The sequence below is a fragment of the Accipiter gentilis genome, chromosome 17, assembly GCF_929443795.1.
Source record: "Accipiter gentilis chromosome 17, bAccGen1.1, whole genome shotgun sequence".
NCBI classification, from domain to species: Eukaryota; Metazoa; Chordata; class Aves; order Accipitriformes; family Accipitridae; genus Astur; species Astur gentilis.
Window position 1 is genome coordinate 25,336,316 of NC_064896.1, and position 15,088 is coordinate 25,351,403.

Consider the following 15,088-nt stretch of genomic DNA (forward strand, 5'->3'; position numbering starts at 1 on the left):
AATCGCCAAAAAGTAACATTATTGCTCTAATGCATAGCCTAGCAATGAGTACTTGAAGGGTCCGCTCTCAGTGGTCTAAAAGGCGCTGCACTAAGAGAAATTAAAACCTGTAGTTCATTGCTTAATGAGTGCCAGAGTATCACAGGTGGTAAAAAACATGAAAAGTGACATGAAGAGAACTATGAATGAACTGCTATGAACTAAATCATACCCAAACAGCTACTGTAAGACCTAAAATATTCTTAAAAATATCCCATTTTCCTTTCAATAGGCTTTGACTTGTATTTGATGTTGAAAGACAAAGGTATATATGAAACATTCGCTTTGTCTTTGGTGATTTCACCAATCATTGTCAGTGTTCTCTTCCCCACCATATTAAGGGCTCCTTGAATAGCATATATATAGGATGTAGCAGGATCACAGTGCAGATTAGAAGGGTAGCTTTCACAGTTCAAAACTAAAAGGATTTCACAGATGAATATAAAGCCATATTGCCTACAGAGTTCCATGTAATTGCTTTACTTATGACACAGAAATCTAATTCTGTTTCCATGTAATTTAACAGATTTATAGAAAGCCAGATGTTAGCAATTATAGAAACTAACATTATTCATATTCTCAGTAGTACAGACCTGTTCACACTGCACAAAGCCAGCTTAATCTGTTACACATATCCAAAAGGGAAGAACACGCTATTTACATACTGCTACTGCCGTTCTCTGCTTAGCACACGTAAAAAGGATGCCCCCATTAAGAGTGGCCCAAACCGGTAAATGGGACATTCTTGACAAAGAGCCAATCAAGCAAAGCTGAGTAACATAGCGTGAACATAAATTCCTAATTGCTACTCAGTTTGCTCTTTTTTTTTTTTTTTTTTTTTGTTCTTTATTCAAATGATGGTTTCTTACTATTTTATGGCATTTATTATTTAAAATTTTTAGTCATTAATCAAATATAAAAGGCTTGGACACTGCACTCATTTCCAGCTGAACTTTTAATAGAGCTAATTTTCTGAGAACATCCCTTTGGCAGTTTTTTCTTGGCACTGATTGCATTTCTAAAAGTCAGAACAAACAGCCAATGTTCCCCATAACTTGAGGAAAAGTTAGCAGCGTAATGTGTTTTTCTCCCTTTCACTCTTTCAGCCTCAAACTAGATTTGGGGGAGGGGGAAACCCCGACAAATGCTCCCATATTCTTAGCTCCCAGTTAACTTCAGAAAATATTTCAGTTTAATGGAGATCAAATGAACCTGCTCATATTGGCATGAGATCAGCATGAAGATGTCTAGGCAAAACATGGAAGAAAATACTCCTGTTTAGAGTGAAATTTCTCTTAAGAACTGGAAACAATGTGTCTACTTAGGTTTTGAAAAATTAGCCTAGTTTAACATTCTGAACATGTCCAAAGCAATCTTCTAATGAATATGAAAATTGTATGATAAGACTCTCGTGTATAGATTATTTTTATATTATTCAAATCCTTGCTCAGCTCAAATTCCCCACACTCCCATTAGGTTTCGTTTGCTTTTCCACAACTGCTCTCAGAAGATGCGGGGCCCAAACTAGAATGTTTAATGACAGGCAAGGCACAACTGTACACAGATCTTAATTCCCATTATAACTCCACCACTAGGTAGGAAGAAGATGAAATATTCATTTATAGATCAAGGAACTTGTAAGAACAATGGACAAGTACATACGTGAAATAGCAAGGAGACTCCATAGTCTTTCCCTATATATGACACAAGAAGGAGATGTCTGTCCTGACTTTTGGGGGGGATTAGTTCTTTCATGCATCCTGTCAACTTGTGAAAGCCATCTCATTTTCATGCCTGGAGCAGTCTTACTCATTATATTGAGATAATCTGTGGCAGACTACTAATTAACCCAAGCGAAAGTGGCAGAGCTTTACTTCTCCCCTCCAAACAGTTCCTTTTCAAGGAACAGTGAGGATATAGTGGAAGTGACCATAATTAGAAACTTGCTTGTAATGCTAGCCTTATGCTATTTTCTATCAACAACGTGTAGCCAACAGCAAAGCGATTGTTGCCAAGACATGCCACTCAAACGTTGCACAGGACTACCATAAAACTGATCAAGATCTTCACTCTTCTAACACTCCCGATCTGTGCTTCTTTAAACAATTGTACCTGATCATACATATTTTAGCCGCAATGCAACCAGTCACAAAGCACCCAAGATGTGCTGATTTCCCAATATACTATGGAAATACATAAAGATACCTTGGTAACGCGGGCAGACAAGAAATCAGAATCAAAATGGAACAGAATAATCCCCCGAGATGCAATTTCCTTTTCCATCCTTTTTGGTTGTAACGAGAAGTAATTTGCCTCAGATATTATGAGAGGTCCCATGGCCACTGTATTTGAATGGGGTAGAAGACAAGCATGACTGTACATATCAACACAAGTTCATTAACTTGGTTTCACTGAAATTTTAAACCAATCCCTAGCTACTTCATTTCTTAGTTTTCAAGGCTATTCAGGTTTTAATGGTATGACTTTTCTATAGCACCTTAATAAATGTGTGCAAGCAAGTCATGCAGCGTGGTGCTCTGTAATATCATGATAAGCTGTTGCAGAAGAAAGAACCCTACTAATGTGCTAATTTTAACTGTTATGGTACATTAAACCATTACAGTATAATGTTAACGTGAAAAATGTATGCTGGGCTCCCAAACCAATGTATGTACAAGTTAACTAAACACTGTTTTGACATATCATTTTTCACAGGCAACTTGTCACTTAATGTATTTGCCTTCTTTCTAAACCAAAGTGATTTGGACTCATCTTTGGGAAAAAAAAAAATATAAAAAAATCACTAAACAGATTTATTTTTAGTTAGAAAATATTTTATGATAGTACTTTTATTCTATAGAGACATAATGGTCTATTAAATAGAACATTGCGTAGTAAATTAGATTCTGAATATAGGATTTACTAATGCTTTCCAGAAATATAGAAATGACTAAACACAATTATCTTGAAGACATGTAATGCAACTTTCTCTCAGAATACAAGAATGAGAATTTACTAAATGGAAAGTAAGCAAGATAATTTTTATTTTACAGGATAAAATCCACAGACACAGACTCTGCTAGGATGAGCTTTAAGAAATTCTATGAGCAGAATAGAAGAAACTCGTAAACCAGCAGGTTCTAGAGTTGGTCTTGGATGCTCCGTATCATACGCAAACCTTTCTGTCTACATACCACTTCTCTAACAACAGATAGAAAAACAATTCCCAAGCATACAGGAAGCTTTTCAAAGGATGGGTCTAGTTTTTTGTTTGACACAGAACGGGGGCAAAATAATTAAAGAACAAGCCTCCTTTTCTCTTGCTTTCTGATCTAGGTAACAGACAACACCGCAGCATGCTACAGAGCATACAAAAGCTTCAGGAATTGAATTTAAACCCATTCAGGCTTGACCCTCGAGCACCGCCACACCCAACTTTTGTGGGAGACTAGCACATGCTGCTGAGTCCTGCCTTTTCCAGCTTTCATTTCCCCAGAACAGCTACTCTAAACCTGCAGGGAGGTCTGGCTACGCAACCTTTCACAACAAAATACGTGGTGAACCCAGTGGGGTTTTGGTGGGAGGAGGATCTGTGTTAAGCTTCCCTACAAAAGTTGCACCAATTCTTAAAGAAAAGAAAAAAATAACCAGCAACTGACAGGGACTGCTGCCTTGATCGTTTTTCCTTCTGTGCTTGCGAGTCACAAAGTAGAGACTCAGAAACACGAAACACCGTGAAAAAAATGGAATCGGGAATTCTGGACTCCAGGGTCTGAACAGGTTTCCACGGACTCGAAGCATCTCGCTTAAAGAGAGATGGAGATTAAAAAGTATAATTTCATTTGCTTTTATTTTTTCTGCTGCAGATAGAAGCAACCTTTGTGGGACATTATTAACGTCCCAGAATACAGCATTTCTTTGCCTGTTTTTCCCTTCTTTGGTTCTGATAATCTTAAAGGTTATCACTGAAGATTCAGTGGTGAGGGTTTATTCAATGAGTACCTTTTGAATTAGCAGTATTTGGCAACAGGTACTTAATGCAGAGAAAAAAAAAAATATATGCCAGTTGCTTCAATATGGTATCAGTAGATAGAAGTCAACACTGGGATACGTATCAGTTGACAGCTCACAGTTATCTAGAAAATATTTTTGTTTGTTTACCTTAAAGTGTAGCAAAGCTCCTATCAAAAAAACCCAAAAACAACCCAGCAACTATATAGCCTACGTGTTTTAATTGCAAAGCAAACTCTGGTAGCAACTTAGTACAGCACTTGTCTTTTGTCTGCAAGCAGTATTCTTAATAACATATTGTGAAAGGCCAGTGCCTCATAAAAACGCTACCGCTGAAAATGAAATTACATTCTCTTAATTTGAGCCTGCTCACCATCACCTTATGAAGCTGACATCTTTTATAAAAGTATGGCCATGGAAATATATTCCCTTTTCAAAGCTGCCTTCGGTTGGTATTTTGAGCAATAGAAGAATTTTCCCAAGCTCAAAGTGGCCTGGCTAAGTCATATGTCCTTATTACCGAAGCTCTGGTGCAATATTACGACCTTCCCTGCCATATCCATTGATTTACACATTCGTCCCTTGCCAGGTGACAAACTCCACTGTTTTCTCCTAGTCAATGAGAATAAAGCTTTTAGAAGCACTGCGGTATCACAACACTTCCCAAATAGATGTTATTTTTTAAAATGTTCTGCGAGCACTGCAGACACGCTGCAAGCAATGACTCAGCTCCAACATATACATGACCCCCTACGTATAAATGGAAGGAAAGGGGGTTAACCAATAGATACACAAATGCATCCAGCAAAAGCAACCAGCTGTCTGGGCTTTGGGCAATCTGTCAGAGCTGAGTGCTCCCTCCCACTGCCTTATGATTTTTGTTTGTTGTTGTTATTATTATCATTATTCTTATTTTGTGGGGGAAGGCTTAATCTTTCTAAACTTATATTCTTAGGCTAGTTATTGTTCTCCAAGTTTCGTTCTTCAGGGATGAAGAAGAAACGGTTCAAAACATACCGAAAGGCAATGGCCCAAATCCACCTCAGGTACACCGGAGGATTTCAGTACGCAGTCTGTAAAATATGCCAGGACACGATGCTGTTGCTAAGCAGATGAACCCTCTTTTATCTGAAATAGAGTGAATAACTCCGGCCCTGGCTCTAAATAGTCCTCCACCATCCAAACAAGCTCTGTAACGTGATGAAAGTTAGCGTTCAAGAAACCTAGTTTTAGCTAGAATGTGTAGTGTTATCTATCTGTCATTTAAATCAAGTCTTAGTTGCACTTTAAAATAGACATCGCAGTTTGAAATTTCTTTGTCAATATGGGTTAGCAGAATCTTTCAATTATCTTTTTAATTGGTTAACCAGTATAATGAAATAAACTGGTTTATCCTCTTCCTCACTGGTACCCTGCAGCAGATGGCTCAGAAAAGCTATTCAGTTAAAATAACCCCGCTAATTTCACATTCTGTTTACAACTTGCATATGGCAAGACGAGCACCTCACCTTCCGAACTTCCAGCATGCTGCGCAGGTCAAAACGAGGGCAGTTTGTTTTCAAGAAAACTCATTCCTTCACTCTTGGCAGAATACAGAACATTTGGGGCTCCTTTTTGCTGGGAGGTAGCCAAGTGCCCTTCCCTTTAATAACGATGCAACGCCAGCAATACTGACCTTTTCAGCAAGCGAGCCTAGCTATGGACCATTCAAAACCACGGTCTTGCCTACGCGTCTGTCTTTTGCCGAGACCACCCTGAGCTTTACGTCTTCTTTGTCCCAAACCAACCTGACAAGGGATGGGGTTCGCCATGCACGCGGTACAGGCAGGCACCAGCAACGCTATAAATGTCCCTTATTCCCCAACTGCCTCAGGTCTTTTTGAAGGTTATGTCCTGTTGCTTTGACTTCTCATAAAGCAAGTATTCTCAACATTGCTCCGTCCATCACTCCTTTTACAGCATTTAAATAAACCGGAGGAGAACTCTTAACATTTGAGAATCTGTTTAGAAATACATGACTTTCATGTGGTATTTTACCTATTAAGTCACAAAATGCTGTAAAGTTGGCCATTTTTTACACAGCCACCCCAATGAAGCTCACTGCTGTGATTTTAATGAGCTCCCCACCAGCTTAGGACAATGTGTAAAAAGCTAATATAGCTGGACAATCTACAAAATATTGGTTTTGAAAACAATTAATATTCCTCTGCATTTTTAAATCACCGTGCTATCTTGTCCCGAGCACTTCTAATAGGCAAAATTTGTAAAAGATGGGAACGTTTGTTACAAGTTACAATTAAATTTATGCATTTTTATTACAAATTTTTATTTTAACTTTTGCTTTAATTGTACACTTTAACACTTAGAAAGAGCCTTTCGCACCTATGGACGTGATAAATGAAATTTACAATGTTAAAAAAAAAAAAAAAAAAAAAGTCTTACACAGAAGCAGCAGGAAAGTTTTTATAGAAAATGCATAGAACTGAGTAGAGATGAAGAAACTGAAACTCCAAAGAAAGGACACAGAATTATGAGAAGCTGATCTGTATCTCTACAGAAGTTAAAATGGGATCCTTTCTAAATAGTTTTGAAATCATCTGATAAAATACCATATGGAAATTATGAATAAGGCTACTGAGAGCAAGTAAAAAGGTGGAAAAATTGAAAGGCAGAGGTAAGGCACAGTCTTCACTGTGATTTTATTCCTGCTTACTTGCTGTAGTGGCACACAAAGTCTTACAGACAGTTAAGGGCACCCAGACTGCAAGAACCAGCACTAACTCCTCATGGGGCCTCAACATTTATCCTCCCGTAGAAACAACCAATAAACTCCTACACACCCTTTAAAAATTCCTCGCCATTTATGCTCTTAGGGCCTTATTCTGCAAATAAGGCACATAAAGAACTTGATGCTATTTGCATAATTCTAAAAAGAAAACGATGACGATGGCAAACAATGGAAAACAAATCAGAGCAACACAGACGTACGCCAAACGTGTTCTCGTATCGCTCTACTGAAATTTGAAAATGGAAAACCAGCTCTTCCCCTTTTGTGGCCTATTACGCTCCCCAGAAAGCCTACTTTCACTTCAGGTTTTACAGCAACTTATTATGATAAATGGCAAAGCGCAGCTAGTCACACTTTGGATCTCTGACAGCCTCCCTCCTGTAATAACCGTTCAGAAACGTGACGTGTCTTGAACTGGTACCCACGCTGCGTGGCTGGGGATGCTGACAAACACAGACACGCTCGCTCGCGTTCTCATCTTCGCCTTAAACACAGTTACTGCTCAGGACAGCGTCTCAATAGTCACTTTGTAACACCATGCAGAAGGAGGGAAAGAAAAAAAAAAGCACTATGCTGATCATTGCTTACCAACACAGGACTCCCCGGAAAGAGAATAGCTTCCATTGTCATGGAAACCGCTTCTGCACTCACAGTGGTACCACCCTGGGAGGTTAACACAGCGTGAATGGTTGTGACACTCAATGATCCCCTCTGCACACTCATCAATATCTGCCTCAGAGAAAAACACAAGCCAGCCAGGAAATTAATTTCCTTTGACACCAATGCTTTAGGTTTGTTGTTGTTTGGTTTTGGGGGTTTTTTTGGGTTTTTTTTTTTTTTATGTTGTTGGTTTTTTGTGTTGTGTTTTTTTTTTTTTTTTAAGTCTTCTTTTAATAGATGGATCAAGGTTTATTATGGTTCCAAACAACAGACACTTAAACATGACTCACATAGCAATAAAAAAGAACAATAATACATCATGGAATTTGATACATACAGGACATTTGTTTACACCATGATTTGTTTAAAATGCAAAGCAAACATGCAGGTATTTTTGTTCGTTGTTTTGGTTTTTTTTTAACTCAGAAATTACATTTGTCTGTGCATATAAAGCACTGCAGAGCAGGTTCTCCACTGAAAAGGCAGTTGCAGCAGTATTCCTGCTTTACAAACTGCACGTCCCAGGACACCTTGGAAAGAGCAAGCATTTTCTTCAGGATTTGTGTTGCAAGTGCTCACTTGTGATATCGGCAGCTATCTGTCACTTAAGGTGCTCAGAGCACTTTGCAAACAATAGTTAATCTCTTTTGTTTATACGATCAAAATAAATACCTAGTACACGTATAACAGCGTGTGACGAACAGAAAAAGCAGTCCGCGTTTCAGCTGCAATAAAACATTTAACTGGAAAAGAGTGAGGCAAATGACAGCAAGTCTGCAGCAATGGAAAGGTACAGCAAGATGAATATGCTGCTGAGTTTCAATAAATGTGCCGCTTTTATAAAGGAGTTCTTAAAATTTCTGTAACATGGTTAATAGAGACCTCATAATTGCTAGTAACCTTGGTTAATCACGTCTGGCACCTGGCTGCTTCTCCCCTTTGAGCATTTTTCAGCACATTTTGTAGGGTTGTAATTAAAATTAGCAAATTAATTATATGTTAACCTTGCGGTAATTTAAGAAGCTATTATATTTTCATTCCTCTATTTAGCTCAAGCTTCCCCCCCCCAGTCTTGGACAGTTTTCAGCTGGGTACCTTATCAATTAAAATGAATCTCAAATTATTCACAAATATCAGCCATTTTCACCCCTCGAGATTTTTTTCTTGGCAATCGGCACATTTAAAATATGCATTAAATTGTGTACACCAAACACAAATTTTGGGGGAAATAGGTTCCGCAGCTGCATTTAGTTCAGCAAGCATCAAAATACAAATGTCTCATGATCCTGATGCAAGACTGAGTTAAGGTTAAGTAACCAGGGAGCGTAGCTTTTATCTCAATTTACAAAATACATACACCAATATGGTTTCATGGACTGCAGTGGAGTCATGTTGATGTACGTTGAAATTGACGTGAATTAAGCATCCTTCAATACAATTCCATTTTCTTACATCTTACAAGCAATACCATAGAAAAGTTCAATTTTTCCTCATTTAAGTAATAATACTTATTCCTGTTGAAATATGTCTGAGAAACCTAAACAAATGCCTTTTTCCAGTCTTGTGTTCGCCCTCACTCAAGAACGAAGCAAGTTATCTACATAACAGGGTTATAACTGCTATTTATTTCTAGCTTTATTCAGCCTCCATCTAACAATAAAGCAAATTTTTTTATGCCTCAAAATCTGTCACTGCTGCCACCTTTTCTGCACTTTTTATTTTGTAGAAGCTAATTTTCGCGTTAAAACACTGCACAAATCTAGCTGTCCATCAACGATGAGTGCTGCTTGCAAACTCAGACACTTTCAATTCATTACAGCAAATGGAATTTAAAACCATGATCTTTTCACATGTCATGGCTGATAGAACAAGTTTAATCCTATTTGGAAAGTGAATGACTTTGCTATTGCAGGTCAACTGCAAATGAATCCTTCATCTTGCTTTCTTTTCTTCCCCAGTGTTGAATCAGAGAATGTTCCTGCTTAAAAATTGCTTCCTTGGGTCAGTCCTGTACTGGACCTCTATCCATTCAATTTTACATTTTTAATTTACAAAATCAATAGAGTTTTCCTAAAGTTCATTTCTAAACTTGAGCCCTTTTGAAAGTGTACTTGATTTAGGCTCATGGTGGAGGATACTAATTGGCTGGTAGATCACTTTTCAGAAAGCCTGTCTGCCAGCGTACCAAAACTAAGCAGCAGTTTACTGAATGGAAGAAGAAGAGTGTATGAGTCTCTGTAGATTATGGCAGAAAAGTAAAATAATACATAGGTCTATTTCAATACCAGATGACTTTCTTATGGCAGTGCCTTACCTGTCTATAGCTTTTGTCCACTGATTTTTAAGGGAGACACAAACCAGTTTCTTAAACCAGAGCTAGGCAAAAAGGAATCGCTTTCAGTTGTCTAGGTTCTTCCTTTACTTCCTCGATCTCCTTAAACCGGTGGAGTTACACCGGCACTGCCCGCCCCGTGCCAGGGGCAGAAGGCAAGGGAAGAGGAGGTGCTGTGCTGGCTGCTTTGGGAAAATCTGCCACTGAAGGCACCAGTGATGCAGAAGCAACTACTAAAAGAAGAAAAATCCTTCAAGTTCAGCTCCCGAACGCTACCTCTCCTCTCCCAGAGCCATTTCGCTCGCGCGCACGTGTACGCGTCCCTTGCCCCGCTTCTGCAGTGAGTTAGCGTTCCTTTGGCAATGTGTCATTAAATACAATATACGTGAAGAGCGGTATAAGCAGGGAAAACCATTAGCGGCTTCTCCATTTGTCTAATACATTGCCGTTTCTTACTCCCATGCTTAAATGATGTACATAAAGATTAAAAGGGGAGTCAATATTATCATTAAGTCTGTAAGCTTCTCCCTGTGATCCTGTGCATTATTTGTAGCATATGTATAAACATATCTCTGCAGGCATAGGAAAATATTACGGGTTTGTTTTAGAAATTCAGAATGATTTAACATGCTTGTAATACCAAGAGGGAACTGCAAATAGCAGCTTTATAAAATGGTGTGTCATACACCATGACATTACTTAGTTCACTTAACAGATCATTTCCATCTGGATGTACTATGGCTTCTGAAAACACTTTTTTGAGGATTTTTTTCTACATAGGAAGATGTTGCTATGCATAACGGCCAGTTCAGGGAATTAGAATCAATTCACCTTTCTTCATCTTTGCCTTTTCCATCTTTAGAATCTAGCACTATATTTGCATACTTACCTCAGGTTGAATATCTTTCTATTGAAGTCTGGTTTGGAGTTTTGCTATAGAATTTGAGCACGTTTTGTGTGTGCAGCCGCTTACCAGAATACGCTATATAAACTTCTTCATAAAGTTATGTTAAGCTCAAATGAAACTGTATACCTCTGACCTGAGAGTGAAAACAATACAAAAATTATAATCATTCTTCAAAGGAGCACAGGAAAACCTCTTCAGAAATTCTGTAACGACACGGGCCAGAGGAAACAACGGGTGGACATTTTTCGGCTGCGTTCCCATGCGTTAGGTCTCGCCTGCTCTCGGTGCTCTTGGCAGCAGAGCGAGCACACGGCTCGCAGGGCTCCAGGCTCTGCCTTCTCGCAGCATCGCGGCATCCAGCCACGGATGGAGGAGCCTGGATCTTTACATGCACATCTTCTCCTTGTCAACCCACGTGGCTAAGCCACGCTCACAGAAGCCAGTGAAAACACATTCACTGACTCACAAATCTGTATGGGTTTTCTGTATATCGGCATTAATAGCCAAGTAGTCCAAACCAGAGTGCTTGTGAGAAACGGCCAATTTCCTTAGGAACTGAAATTTCCCGTAACCTTAATTTGCCTCTATAGTCTTTGGCTAAATATCTGCACTACCTTTGCATTAAGTATAATATTTTTCTTTTCTAGTTGTAATTCAACATAAGACATAGCTGCTTTTACCTCCGTGGAAGTATTTTAGTAGGTTTTTTTCGTTCAAGCCGTCTTACAACATCCATGTAAAAGGAGATCTTGTACAGACTGTTCCATTGCCTGCTTTTACCCCACTCAGTTATTTAACCGTCATTAGTACGGAATTGTTAATGGATCTGGCAACACTCCACTATAATGCCTTTGCAAAAGCTCAAAAATAGCACTTTTTTGTACTGTAGAATAAAGGCACCAGTTGGTTTTGAATAAGCTCTTGCAGGATGTTAATCCTGTCCTTTAAGGACAGGTCTGTAATTTTTACTTTTACCATTCCAGCTTCTTGCATTATTCATAAAGGTATTTATGCAGACAAGATAAATAGGATAATTTACCTCAAAATAAAACACAATGGCTTCAGAACCCAGTGAAAAAGTAAAATTAAAATAATTCAATCTTTTCTAATGCCTCATCACATTAAAGTCACTGTGTGATAATACTGAAAGGAAAACTGCTCAGTGTCATGTAATAGCTAGCAATCTACAGTTTCAATGAGACGGAAGAGTTTTATTATAAAAGTGCCTGTTCATCAAACTCTTACTGTGCTCTTTTTCATGCAAAAAATATAAGATCCTTATCTTTAGCTCTCTGTTGATCGGGACACCTATAAGCAGGAAAAGCGTGTACTAACAAGAAAGGATCATGCAGGTCTTAAGCTTCCTGAATTAAAATGATACCCCGACAGTTAACTCCATTAGTTCTAGAGCATTACAGCTTTGTTTTCCAGCTTGGACCATTTTTCTTCAACATAAAAAGACCAGAATAATTCACCCAGCCAACCGAGGCATAAGTTCTACGTAAAATACAGCCTCTTCCCATCTCCCACTCTCGCATGAGCCTCACTTCCGTGAGACAGAGATAGCAAAAAAGGAATCATAGAATGGGTTGGGTTGGAAGGGACCTTAAAGGTCATCCAGTTCCAACCCCTCTGCCCTGGGCAGGGACACCTGCCACCAGACCAGGTTGCTCCAAGCCCCATCCAGCCTGGCCTCGAACACTTGCCAGGGATGGGGCAGCCACAGCTTCTCCGGGCAACCTGTTCCAGGGCCTCACCACCCGCACAGCGAAGAGCTTCTTCCCTACACCTCATCTCAACCTACCCTCCTTCAGTTTAAAGCCATTACCCCTTGTCCTATCACTACGGTAGGCCCTTGGAAAAAGTTCCTCCCCGGCTTTCTTGCAGGCCCCCTTTAGGTACTGGCAGGCTGCTGTAAGGTCTCCCCGGAGCCTTCTCTTCTCCAGGCTGAACAACCCCAACTCCCTCAACCTGTTTTCATAGGAGAGGTGCTCTGGCCCTCTGATCATCTTCACAGCCCTCCTCTGGACTCACTCGAGCAGGTCCATCTCCTTCTTATGTTGACGGCCACAGAGCTGAACGCAGTACTGCAGGTTCTCACTGACAGCAATATGCAAACAGCTTCCCCGCTGCAAAGGAGTCATTCAACTACTTCGAATTATCCCTGAAAGCAAAGACAACTGCTTGGGAAGAGTAGAGGTGAAAAGGTCACTCTCTAAAAAAAAAAAAAAAAAAAAGCCTACCTTCTTGCCAAATTCAGTTGATGTAAGCAAATAATTATTCTACTGTTTTACACAAACTTAAATAAAGGCTGAATTTTATCCTTTGAGTCTTATGTTGGCTATACTACTAAAAACCTTAGCTTTGACAGTTCACTACAGTTATCAAGAAGGGCCTGCATTTATTTTTAAACATATGCAATACAAAGCAGAAATAGATCGACTATGGCCACCCTTAAAGTCTGCTAAATTTTCCCAGCGCAAAGGAGCAGAGGCTACAGCACTCCGACCTCATCACAAGTTTACAACCCAGCGTGCCTGAAATACCAACAACACGGCAATGGTACAGCACTTTAGCTATTAAACAAATGGTAACTTAGAAGAACACAGATAACTGTATAATTTAGTTACATTTGAATAATGACTCATGACTGTCCCTCAATCTCGTGGGGCCAGTTCATTCTTAAGACTACAGAGATACTAAAAATCGGAAAGGGCAGGAAAGACATCTCTCTGAGCCCTATCTGTTGATGGTTTTAATCATCAGTTTCTTGTCTCATAGCTTTAAGTGTTTCAGGTGATAAAGATTCCCCCTCTCTCTGATGGAAGCCAGTAGCAGGCTTCGGAATAGTTGCTCGGGAAATTTTTCCTTGAGATTTAGCGTCTTTTTCAATTACTTTCATTTTAACTCATTAGGAGATTTTGGGCAAACAATGAGCACCAAGTAACATATTTCTCTCTTGTCAGCAGTCATGGCTGTTTTCACAGACTGATTTTAATTGCATTATATTTATATCGGCCTTTGCAGTTCCTTCTCAGGCAGGAATAGTTTTGCCTGAATAAATGATGCAGGCTTTGGTCCATTTTTCTATTTTGAGGACACAGCAATACACCATAAAACTTTCAATTTGTTGAGATAGTGAATACAACTCAAATCCATGAATAATCAAACCCATGCAGCAGTTTAATGGTACTAAATAGCTTTCAGGGATGAAAGGTGTGCCGAGCACTCATTACAATTAAAGTACAGCTGTAATATGCTTTATTGTGTAATTCTGGATTGGTGTTATCAAGATTTTTAATCACCTGAAACTCATGTGCAAATTTAGAATGGTAAGTTTAACAATGATAAATGGAATTAAATTGGTATCAGAATAATAACACAGACTAGTCGTACCAGCAATTCTTTTAATATAACATCTGATTTACTGAAATTCATTTTTAATACACACTCCAAGATGATGTCTTTATCAGTTTAGATCACGTCTCTCTCATACTCTCACATTCATCTATTTGTATGCTAATTATGCAGCACACTTGGAGTATGCAACCTAAAGGTCCTGGATGGTCCAAATAAATGTCGCTTCACAACACCAGAGCTGAAAGGAGTTTTTTATTCTCATAAAGATTGCTGGGTGATGCAGGAAATAAGAATTGCAGCCAGACTGCTCAGTGGAAAGCATGGCAGGAATATACTAGGCAGGGTGAAGAACTATTTCATATTTAGTATTGCATTTGAGTTTCCATCGCAAACAGGATTTTAATTATCGCTCTACAAGCCAGAAACAGACTGACTTCACAATTAGTACGTTAAGTTTCAAACTGAGGCAAAGCCTTTCTGTCAAATTTGAGGCCTGTGGTCAACACGTCTCTCAGATTACATCACCCTGACAACAGCAGGGCTATCAGCCCAATATTTATTTTATTTGGGCTCTTCCCATGTCTTGGAAGACAAGATCATGCTCGATATAGCTGGCTTGGAGGGAGGTGTGGGGAACACACTAGTTCAAAACGGCCTGCTTGCAATCTCCAACCATTGCTGGACTGATGACTCACAACTTCAAGACAAAATTTTATTTAGTTCATCGCCTACTAGAACCTTGTACCTGCTGGCAATATCCCACAATTCTCCAGGAATGCTCCTCTCATAATCTCTTGACGTTATGCTCTTCCTAAGCGTAGCAGAGCACTTTGTCAGGACCCTGAATTTATTGGTTTTCTACCTGCTGGGTAGAAATAGCGTGCGATCTCCGTGCTAAGGTTACCCACGTAAATCAATCAGGTAGCATTTTGGTACAGAAACTCAATTGCAGACCACTAGGTAGGTGGTATTTATTTAATTTGTTTATACC

At 39.3% G+C, this 15,088-nt stretch overlaps 1 protein-coding gene across 2 annotated transcripts in view; it reads right to left on the minus strand.

Annotated features, from left to right (window-relative positions):
- NELL1 (neural EGFL like 1) overlaps nt 1-15,088 on the minus strand; it is a 299,533-nt gene that overhangs the window by 12,868 nt on the left and 271,577 nt on the right. Inside the window, exon 16 of one of the 2 annotated variants that reach the window (XM_049821020.1) lies at nt 7,427-7,567. The exons of the other annotated variant lie outside the window; for it this stretch is intronic. Within the exon in view, the coding sequence (XP_049676977.1) occupies nt 7,427-7,567 (141 nt within the window). The remainder of the gene's footprint in view (nt 1-7,426; nt 7,568-15,088) is intronic. 2 annotated transcript variants of the gene reach the window in all.